The 11628-nt window shown below is 42.8% G+C and overlaps 2 protein-coding genes across 2 annotated transcripts in view; one reads left to right on the top strand and one right to left on the bottom strand.

The window, feature by feature from the left end:
- The window catches only part of LOC149449677 (selenide, water dikinase 2-like), a 29995-nt gene extending 29648 nt beyond the window's left edge, over positions 1-347 (bottom strand). Inside the window, exon 1 of the mRNA XM_089692956.1 lies at positions 94-347. Coding sequence (XP_089549082.1) covers positions 94-316 — 223 coding nt within the window. The 5' untranslated portion in view covers positions 317-347. The remainder of the gene's footprint in view (positions 1-93) is intronic.
- An 83-nt stretch (positions 348-430) lies between these two features.
- Positions 431-4286, top strand: INVS (inversin). The gene has a single exon (XM_089692955.1). The coding sequence runs from the start codon at positions 758-760 to the stop codon at positions 3722-3724; it is 2967 nt and encodes a 988-aa protein (XP_089549081.1). The 5' UTR covers positions 431-757; the 3' UTR covers positions 3725-4286.
- Positions 4287-11628: the final 7342 nt, after the last annotated feature.

An 11628-nucleotide genomic window follows, 5' to 3' on the forward strand; every position in this document is an offset into this window, starting at 1 on the left:
CTTTATAGCCTGCACGCTCTTATGGCCCCTGGGGCCCAGGCAGGGAAGAAGGGAAGCAGAGGACAGCCATGAAAAGAGAGCCGGCGGTCTCACCTAGCCTGGGGACCCCGACATCCTCCGGTTCCCCGGTCTCCCCCTCCTCCAGTCCCGTCAGGAGTCTGAGCAGTGTCTCCTGCGGGACTTTACAGCCTCAGCCCTTCATGTCCGAGAAGGAGGTGAGCCGGAAGCCGGCCCCCAGCCCCAGAGACTCCGGGTCGAAGGGCCGGTAGCCCGGGAAATAAGGAGCCATGGAAGGTTGCAGCGAACCGGCCGCCATGACAGTAGCTCGTGGATGACACTTCCGGGGTCAAATTCCAGCTATCCTGACTCGCTGACCACGTGATTCTTGTGTGCGCTCGACCCCTCCCATCCAGAGATATCACAGAGAGGAGCCATGCGGCATAGAGCGCCCTTCATCATAAAGATTTATTAAGCCGCGGGGATAGAGCGTCCAAAACCATAGAGAAGAATTGAGGCGAAGAATAGAGCGTTCGATACCATAGAGAAGGGATGAACGCACAGGATAGAACGTCTGATACCATAGAGAAGGGCTTAGCGGTGCGGAATAGAACGGCCGATACCATAGAGAAGAGCTGAAATGCTAGCGGTCTGAATGTCCGTTACCATAGAGATGGCAAGGAGCCGGTCTCCCGGCGCCATAGAGACCGCTGTGTAGTAGAAGCTGACCGCGGTGCTGGGGAATTCAGCTTGTAGGAAGATGAACGGCCCGCCCCAGGGCTCCTCCTTGGCCTCTCCTATCCATGCGGCTGCTGTGACAGGGGACAAGGCCACTCTGCTGCGCCTGATTGGCTCCAACTCAGACCTGCTAGACCAGGAGGACCAGCTGGGGAGGAGCCCTCTGATGTACAGTGTGCTGGGTGATCGCAGAGCATGTGCAGAGGCTTTGCTGCGCTGCGGGGCCCAGGTGAATCGCTCCGATAGAAGCGGGCGCACGGCTCTCCACCTGGCCGCCCAGACGGGCAATCACCGCCTCTTGAAGCTTCTCCTGTCTCGTAGAGCGGATTGCACCCACCGTGATCTTCGTGACATCACCGCGCTGCACCTGTCCACCCGCCACAAGGACACCCATTGCCTGGCCCTGCTCCTGAAGCACACCCCGCCGGGGCAGGTGGACGCTCAGGACCAGAGGAAGCAAACCGCGCTGCACTGGAGCGCCTATTACAACCGTCCCCGGCACGTCAGGCTGCTGGTGAGGCATGGCTCCAACATCGGCATCCCTGACTTGGAAGGCAAGATCCCCCTGCACTGGGCAGCTGGGCATAAAGACCCGGAAGCTGCGCTCACGGTACGCTGTTTGCTGGAAGCTGCTCCGACAGAGTCCTTATTGAACTGGCAGGATTACGAAGGGCGCACACCTCTGCACCTGGCTGTAGGCGATGGGAACCAAGAAGTGGTATGGCTTCTGACTTCCTATCGGGGGTGTAACGTGACACCGTACGACAATCTGTTCCGTACCCCTCTGCACTGGGCAGCGTTACTGGGTCACACGGCCATCGCAAATCTTCTTCTGGAAAGAAACCGCTCCCCCAACATCCCTTCAGACAGTCAAGGAGCCACCCCCCTCCACTATGCTGCTCAGGGAAACTGCCCAGACACCGTTCGGGTTCTGCTGGCCCACCCCTCTGTAAAAGATGAAGCTGACTTAGAGGGGAGGACGGCATTTATGTGGGCAGCAGGGAAAGGCAGCGATGAAACCATAAAAGTCATGCTTGAGCTAGACTCTGAGTTAGAGGTCAACAGAACGGATAAATATGGTGGTACAGCACTCCATGCTGCCTCCCTTTCTGGCCACATTAGCACCATACGAATATTGCTTCAAAATGGTGCCCAAGTGGATGCTGCAGATGTAATGAAGCACACCCCACTCTTCAGGGCTTGTGAGATGGGGCACCGAGAAGTCATCTATACATTGATTAAAGGAGGGGCAAAGGTTCATCTTGTGGACAAAGATGGCCGGTCCCCCCTTCACTGGGCAGCATTAGGAGGCAATGCCAATGTATGTCAAATACTTATAGAAAATAAAATCAACCCCAATGCCCAGGATTACGAAGGCAGGACTCCATTGCAGTGTGCAGCCTATGGCGGCTACATCGGGTGCATGGAGGTATTAATGGAGAACAAAGCCGATCCAAATATCCAGGATAAAAATGGCCGCACCGCTTTGCATTGGTCATGTAACAACGGGTACCTAGATGCAGTAAAACTTCTACTACACTATAATGCCTTTCCTAACCAAATGGAAAGCACTGAAGAGCGGTATACTCCTCTGGACTATGCGCTGCTTGGTGGTCATCAGGAAGTTATACAGTTTATGCTTGAACATGGTGCCCTCTCCATTGCTGCAATCCAGGACATCGCAGCCTCCAAAATTCAAGCTGTGTACAAGGGACACAAAGTACGGAGGGCCTTTAGAGAGAGGAAGAACTTGTTGATGAAGCATGAGCAGCTGAGAAAGGACGCAGCTGCCAAAAAGCGAGAGGGTGTAAGCAAAAGGAAAATCAAAGTTAATCAACCTAGTGAAGATGGGCAGAATGAGGACAAACAGATCAACACTTCTGAGAGATTCATGGAGCAGAGAGCTCAGCATGGTCACAGTGAAATACAGCAGAAATGTACTACAGAGGAAAAACGCCTAGAAAGTGCAGGTAGGACAAAGATGGAAGAGCACAATCGCCAAAGCAGGACTGGCCATGCATCTCCAAGACAGGGAGAAGTCTGTGAGCCAAGTAATCCAAGCACACCCAGTAGGACATCTCATGCAATGTCATTTCCAGCAGAACTGTCTGTAAAGGAGTATCATGAAGAATGTCCAAGTAGCAAAAGTAAAAAGAGCTCCAGGCAAAGAAAGGAACATTGTAGCACTCCAGTCCAGGAAGAAAGGTGCCAAAGCCAGAAGGATCATCATAGAATATCTCCCAAGGAGATTAAAGAAGGTTCCCAGTTGTCTTTAAAAGCTGAAAGTAACACTAGACAATGTGTAAAGGAAAAGGACCCTGCAGAAAAGGTCACCAGCAAGGAGCCGATTGTGGAAAAGCCGCTGAAAGGATCTAAAATACATAAGAATAAGAAAACTGATACAGAGATGGTTACCCAAATAATGGCTTCCTGCAGTATTGCAGAACCTCGTTTGCCTAGGAGAAACAAAGAACCTGATGGAATAGTAATCCAGTTGACAAGTAATGGAGACAATTCTTCAAAGCACAAAGAAATCTCAGGCAGGCGGCATTCAGAAAAGAAAAGTAGCTCAGCCAGAGCTGGGCAGCAAAATGCCTCTGGAAGACAGACTACATGTGAGGAAGAAAGACCTTCAAGAAAGATGAGACACAGAACATCGAGTTCACACTCCAGACATAGCAAACAAGCAGCTATAGAGAGAACAGGTGTAAACTGCTCCCCAACAAGCCATAATAATGCCAGCAGGATGTCGGCAATTCCAAGAGACCATTTAAGAGCAAGTCTCAATCTTGCTCAGTGGCAGCAGCTAGACATTGAACTGATTCCCTTAGAGGCGAGACTACAGTTAGTAGAACGAGAGAAAGCCAGAAAACAACTTTTCCAGCGCAAGAACCAAGCTGCAGTACTTATTCAGAGGGCCTGGAGAAAGCACAGAAGTAAAAAGAGGGGTAGCATTGCAAGGACTGTTCACTCACCGCGTGTTCTCTGACTCACAATACTAACAGACACTTATTTAACTTTTTACAGTGTTTACAAAAAGTTAAGGATCAGTAGATCAAAAACTTCTATTTTGTTTTTGATAAATGCCAGAAGGTGGAATTGCCCTTTAGCTCCTTCTTTTCCTATAACACTTTGAGATATCTATTTAATGATTCATAGAATATAGTACAAACAAGAAGGGGTTGATTCACCAAAGGCAAATAGACTGCTCACTTTGTAAGTGCAGTTGCACTAATTGTTTCCCCAGAGCTTAGTGACTGTGGTGAAGTTTCACTTTATAAAGCATAGCCAATCAGGTGCACGGAAAATGGAATAAAAAAAACAGCATTTTTGCTTGCACATGATTGAATGAGGGAAGTCAGCAGAGCTTCACCTCATTCACTAAGAGAAAATGAGTACAACTGCACTTGCAAAGTGCGCAGTCTATTTGCCTTTAGTGAATCAACACCGAAGTGTCACCTCCCTCCAGCAAGATAAATGAAAACTCTTGAAATATTCGTTTTGGGTGTACGAAGTCTTTAAAGCAGATTATATGTCACACTTGAAATCTATTCAGCCAGGGTTTTGTTGGGTTTTTTTCTCCTTTACACTGGGACCATACAGCAATTGTTAGGTTTGTATGTCAGTCCTAAAGGGTAACTCTGCTCTCAGCTACAATTTGAGGATCAAGGTTAATGTGTAGAGTACATACATTTAAATATTTCAGATAGGTCTAAGCAAGTTCCAGTGCATCCATGTTCAAGGTCTCTATTGGGTTCTAAATCTTACCTGTATGTGTGACACTCCTCCAAAATTCAGGGTGGAATTATCTCAACATTTGTAGAGGGAGTACTGGATGAGCATAGGTACTGGAGGACCGTCAAGCAGCACTACAGAAAATCAGTAACAGAAGGATAAGTGTCATTTATATCCTAAAATGATACCTCTGATACTCAATTTGTATCTGAAGTTTTCCTTCAATGTGGAATTCCATCTATAACTTTTGTTTTGGATCGAGCAGGGGAAAAGTTAACCTTCCATCATGTTTTTATTCTGTTTCCCAGCTCTGGAGATTTATCCTTACTTCCTTTATGGTCGCAAGGACAAAAAGTGAGCTTGAACTATGTGAAGGGGTTTCCATGTTGATTACAATGCGTAAGGTCCGTCAGGTTTTTCATTCTATTCGAAGCCCCGTTGGGGAGTTTTCACTGTGTGGTCAGCTAGAAAGGAAGCAATGGGATATCTCCCCATCAGGGACATAGACAGTAATAAAAAGTTGAATCCACCAAAAACATAAAGTGGAATTAGATGCAAACAGCTAAATATATACAGTATATTTTAATAGGCCAAAGGAGCTGCAATTTTGGCCAACGGTTATATTGTGCTATACACACCTGTGGGACAGTTGGCATACCTGTGCCTGTGGGACAGTTAGTCTGCTACCTCCTGGTTTGTAGTACGCCTTTTTATTTACTTCTGGAGCCAGCTCCCTGCACCTATAGCTGTCTATACACGGATCGAATTCCGAAAGAATTTTCTTTTGAAAATCTTTTCTAAGAATTTTCATTTGAATTTCACACCATTAGTGGGTCACAGAAAATGCCAATTTTCGTGTGACCATCAAATTTGATCTGGCATGTTGGAAATTTTTTGAAAAATGAACGAATTTCGACTCAATGATGGCAGAATCATGCAGGAAATAGAGACGAAAAAGAAATTAGCATGAGCTGTGACCTGGATAGAAAAGCAAATTCTTGGCCACAAAAATTCTTTTCTGTAGCAACATGTAGTGAAATTGAAGGCTTGGTTGGTTGAATTTTGAAATCAATGGTGGCACCAAAATGCATGAAAATTCCAATTTTCTAAAAAAATTAGTTCGGAATTCGACCCATGTATGGCCTGCAGTAGAGGCAATGATTTGACATTGGGAGCTGTATGGCAGAAACAGGAAATAAGTGTGTCACCTGCATGGCAGTGCAGCATGGTAGATGTGCCTAACTCACTGGCTTACCAGATTTAGGGCTCAACGGGCTTTTGTTAGTTTCAGAATGTCTTTGCTCTCCACACAAGTCTTTAGGAATGTAAAAGCAGCTGAAGCAGGTCAGCTGTCCCTGAATTCAACATTTATAGGTAAAGTTGATCCAGGGAATATCCGATTGCCTCTCGGGGGATCACGAAGGAATTTTTTTCCCAGCAGGAGCAAATTGGATCATGCTTTGCTGGGTTTTTTGTCTTCCTCTGGATCAACTGTGAGTGTAGGATTATAACTTTTTTTTTTTTATGGTTGAACTGGATGGACTTTTGTCTTTTTTTTTTTTTTTAGCCAGACTAACTATATATCTATGAATGATGAATGATCTCAAAAATCCCAAACTGACACTACCAGCAGTCTGCCTTTGCCCATTGAAGTCTGTGAACAACAGCCATTACACATTATTGAGCAAGTAAAAGTTTCACTTGTGTATTTAAACTATGCACTCTGTGATTCACCTGGAGTTCAGTCATTGGCAGTTGTGTTCCTGGTCTTGGCATTATAAATGAAAGATATGGTGCTGCTTGTTACACTAACTCCTCAGTAGGGGCCTGTGTCTATGGACTTTGGGCTTGTGATGGCATCAATTTGAGACACTTATGTGATCACTTAGAATTCACTGAGAGGTCCAGCTGACCTGCTTCAAGTGGGTTTTATATTCTCATAGACACAGGCCTCTATGATTGTAGTATTCTAAAAGCTGAACTCCAAGAGAAAGGAAGAATGCTTCTGTGCAGTAGTGCTGCCCTCGCACTGCAAGGGTTAAATCTGTGTTTAGGTCTAAGGTTCTGCAAAAAGCAATTTTATGTACCTGATCTTCCACTCCTGCAGACCCCCTCTACACTGCTAGACCGCTTCCCACGGCCTCTTCTATATGTTTCAACAGTTGCAGGTTCTCTGATGTCCTCAAGCCGAGAGACAGTCCACAGCTAGATTCAGCAGTCTTCTAGGTGCCGAACATCTGCCGAGGTCAAATCAGAAAAGCACAGGGAATCCTACTGTGGAAATCCCAGCTACCTGGGCTTCCTTTTGTGAATGAAAGCAAATGTCCCTCAGCTACCTAAAAGTATCCTATTACTTCCTGGCTCCAGAACCCCCTGTCCACAGCATTTGTGGCAAGGCTGGCCAAGATCAGGAGATCAGTGCATGGAATAATTAGCGTATAGATTTTAAACCAAACTCCAGATAAGCAGGTGAACACACAGTTGAAACATGTAAAGGACTTATTTTCTGTACAGAAAGTTTTGTGATCCATACTCATACCCGCTAGGTCACCGAGATTCAGTTCAACAACACTGCTTGTTGATCGGACAGTATGGCAGCTGCACACTGGTGAGGTCATCCTTCTGTTCACTTGTCAGCACATATGCACTAATAGAGTTGGATTGACTCTTCGGGATGCCCACCCTCTCCTTGTCGGAGTGCTGCCATACAGGGGACTAATGAAGACAGATATTAAGATATTATTCTAGACACATCATTGTGATCCCTATTCAGCAAAAATGAAGGTTCACATACTTCTCCTCCCTCCTACACCACACGGCATGACAAAGCCCATCGGCACTGATACACAGATTTAGGAGCTCTCTTAGATCAGCACTGATGGGCTGCTATACCTCATTTTAATGAACGTGTTCTTTCAAATAAAATTAGAATAGTTTGCTTAAGATAAATGTTGGTCATCTTCTGAAAAAAACTAGGCATACAGAATTCCCTTACAAAGTTTACATGATCAATATGTATTATAAAAAAAAAAAAAAAAATTAGGAAAGACATTAAATACATTAATTTCTCTTCAGGTGGGGGCTGTTCAGTGAAGAAAAACTTGTAGCCCATTTACTTCCATAAGTTAGGCAGCCAAGGACTGCTACTGAGCTATTCTGACTAAGATGTGCTAGTTAGTAGGCAGCTGCAGCCATAATCATGGATCTTAAAGCGTATGTATAGCCAAGACTTCTTTATTCATTTTTAGATGAAGTTGGGAAGGATGGTTACATTTTTATTGCAGGTGGAATTCCTCAAACGGTAGACGTGACCCCTTCTCTATTAGGCATTGTAACCATTTTTACTAACACAGAAAGTGATGGAAAATCTAAACCTTTTCAGTCCATTTAGATCTATGCATGTGCGTAGGAGCACATTTTTTGTAGCATAAGGTAAGCGTGTCAAAGAGATTATAAATTTTTGAGTTGACTTCCAATATATTTTTATACTTAGAATTGGGAGTGGATAGGGTTAACAGCTATGGCTCAAGTGGTTAATACCTGTTGTCAGTGCATTACAACTCATGTTTGATGCACTGCTATTGCTAACCAGAACAAAATACATTTATATTTCAATGCACAGCCCTGAGATGGGACACTATCTTTAACCCCTTCACACCTAAGGGTAAAACAAATCTTAATGCCTAAGCACAATTTTGCAACGTTGACATGTGTTAGTAAAACCGTACATATCATCACAAGTACTTTGTACATCCAGGTGAATTATACCTTGTTTTTTTCAGGACAAATTGGACTTTCATTTGGTGGTAAATGGTAATGGATATCTCCTGATTTTTTTTATTATCAAAGGAAACTGGCCCAAAATAGTAAAAATAATGTATTTTGTTTAAATTAAGCTTTGTGTTTCTTGTTACTACCATAACCTACCACCAAAGAACAACCCAAAATACATTTTCCAGCTCTTTACGATTGCAGCGATACCATATATGTGTATGTTATTTGTTTGTACCCACAGTACAGCCCAGAAACAATAGTGCACATTTTGTTTTTGTTTACCTAAAACACACTCACACCAATATAAAAAAAAAAAAAAATCCTGACCTTTGACCCATTTTTTTCCCCCCTCTATGCTAGGAGTTCGAGAGAACTCCTTCATTCATAGAGAGAAAAAAAAACAAGCAGAGGCTATCACAGCGATTACGTGACCTGGAATCAGGAGTTACGGGTCTTGATCGTTAGAACGGGACCTGGGGCTCTCAGTGACACCCCGTGCGGCACGCTCCCAGCACAAGGCAGGTACGCAAATATGCGGCCCCATGGAAAAAAGCCTAGTTCTGTTACATAGTGTGGCTGAAAAAAGACAAAAATCCATCCAGTTCAACCATAATTCTGTGAGGCTGCTTATTTGTGTGACATTGGTGTAAAGGGGTTAATGATGAATCACGACACATGGGTTTTTAGCACATCGGTACACATGTATTGAAATTGTAAATGGGTCCTAAGGCTGGATTCACATCTTTGCTTAAAGTGGAACTTTACCCATAACAACTTGATAAGAAAAATAATGTTCTTTAGCAAGGAACATGCATTCCACATTTATAATGCCACCAAAATTAGTATGTGCTGTAAATTGCCTCCAGCATTGTTCTTGTTTCTTTTTGCTGGACGTTGTCCCTTTGCTGAAACCCAGAGCCTCTGAGCAGCAGTAAATCTTTAGGCCAGGGTTTCTCAACGAGGGTTCCTCCAGAGGTTCCTTGAGCAATGAGCAGTTTTTGCCTCTCAGATAAGTTCCCACTGACACCATTGATCTTTTCAGCCATCTGTAAGGGGGTAATCTTCCCAATGGCAACAAGTATAAGGAACATTCTACCCACTGACCATCACACTGAGACTGCAAAGTTAAATTAAGGGATCCTCTGTGTTATAAAGGTTTGAAAAGACTGCTTTAGGAGGTCAGCTGATCAGCCTGTATTGACTCTAATTTTCAGCAGTGCTAAAAAATAGATAACAACTGAGTCTATACAGAGCAGGGTGACACAGTGTATTGCTGGATTTTAAACAGTATAAGCACTTATTTTTAATGTTTTACATAGCTATACCTGAAAAAGGGGCCAGCATGAAGTAATCTATCAGGACTTAATTTTCTGACTAAAGTTCCACTGTAATGTGTTTTCCATTAAAATCAGGGAAAATGTATCTCAAGTGTTAAGACATGCTTTGACATCCAATACATTGCACTGCACAAGCAAAAACTGACAGAGGTTTGAACACTTCCCTGCTCTACCCAAAAGTGAAACGAAGTTTTGGCTGTACCTACACTTCAGTTATCTAGATCAGCCCTTTGCCCAACAAAGGGGGAGATTTACTTAAACTGGAACACTGAGAATCTGGTGTGGCTGTACATGGTAGCCAATCAGCTGCTAGCTTCAACTTGTTCAATTAGGCGTTGGCAATAAAACCTGGAAGCTGATTGATTTCTCTGCAGAATCGCACCGGATTTTGCACTCTCCAGTTTTAGTAAATAACCCCCAAAATGTCTTAGTATGGTGTATTTCTGACAAGGGCTATATGCAGTAGACATCAGACTTGCCATGGAAAGTAATGCACTCAGAAATGCAACTGCCAGAACAGCCCTCCCAGTAAAGAGAATGAGCCCAAATCCAGCCAAAACATGTTTTATTCTGATATAGATAGACCAATGACGCGTTGCACCTTTCCCATTTTTTCTGTAGATGCATTGTCCAGGGGAAAAAATGGAAATGCATCAAAACATACCAACGTGCCTTAAAATGTGCATCAATATGCACCTCCAGTTGTATTAATGTACAATATGATGCAAATATAGAGTGCACTGCAACTTGCATTTTGATGCATGTCTATTGATATTAGTGGAAAACACATCAGGCAAAAAAGTATGAGCTTTTATCAGGTTTATATTAATGTGTTTCCCTAAAATAAAATCCTGATCGAAATTTTAACTCTTCCCTGCACTATCCAAGATGAAAATAAAAATTGTAGCTGTAGATGGGCTTTAATGCTTTCCTAAGGATATCCTTGAACAGTTTTTATGCTAAATAATTTATACCAAAATCCTCATATTTATATATTAATGATTTTAGAAGTACATTTTATGCAAGTGCCTATATTGTGTTTACATGTATATAGTATATTTATTGAATTAATGTGTTATAAACTGTATTTTTCAAATGTGCCTTATGAAGTGTATGCCAAAATAGAATAAATACAGTTGATTTACACAATGTGTTACCATGAGAAGGTCTCATTTGGAAACATTCTGCGTCATTAGATAACGTACATAGAGAGGTGGTATGCAGTAATGTCAACTCATCAAAAAGTCAGCTTTAGTCTAGGTTCACTCCTATGTAGGTTGCGTTTGATGCGTTTCTGCATTGCGTTTTTGAGGCTTTATTTTTTTTTTTCATTTTTCTTATTGCTAGGCAGATTTTAAACTCAAAACACATCAAAAACGCAATACATGCTTTGCTGCAGGTTTCCCATTGAAGTCTACAAAACCAAAAATGCAACGTTTTGTGGTCAAAAAAGTTCCTGACCCTTTCCAAAATACATACTGGGTGAAGACACAGAGATGTGAATCTAACCCATAGGAAATCATGTTAAATTGACTGGACTGCGTTTCTGCAAAACTGCAGAAAACGCTTAGGTGTGAACCTGGGGTAAAGCAACATAAATTCAGCACACTAATGAAAACCAATATCCATCTGGTTCAGTGCAATATGCCAATTAAAGACCGCCATCATGTCAAATATTGTATTTCAATAACTGTGGTTAACCACTTCCATATTGGGCACTTTTACCCCCTTCCTGCCCAGGCCAATTTTCAGCGCTTTCACACTTTGAATGACAATTGCGCGATCATGCAACACTGTACCCAAACTAAAATTTATTCATTTTCTTCACATAACTAGAGCTTTCTTTTGGTGGTATTTAATCAACACTGGGGTTTTTATTTTTTGCTAAATTAACAAAAAAAAAGACCGAAAATTTTGGGAAAAAAAAACAAACACGTTTTTCTTTGTTTCTGTTATAAAAGTTTGCAAATAAATAATTGTTCTTCATAAATTTAGGCCAAGATGTATTCTGCTACATGTCTTTGGTGAAAATAACTAATAAAATAAT

Source organism: Staurois parvus, unplaced genomic scaffold, assembly GCF_062004578.1.
Source record: "Staurois parvus isolate SC_StPar_1 unplaced genomic scaffold, SC_StPar_1.0 ptg000608l, whole genome shotgun sequence".
Lineage (NCBI taxonomy): Eukaryota > Metazoa > Chordata > Amphibia > Anura > Ranidae > Staurois > Staurois parvus.

What these genes read in the sequence shown, in the direction of transcription:
- INVS (XM_089692955.1), top strand. Translation starts at nt 758, where the DNA reads ATGAACGGCCCGCCCCAGGGCTCCTCCTTGGCCTCTCCTATCCATGCG.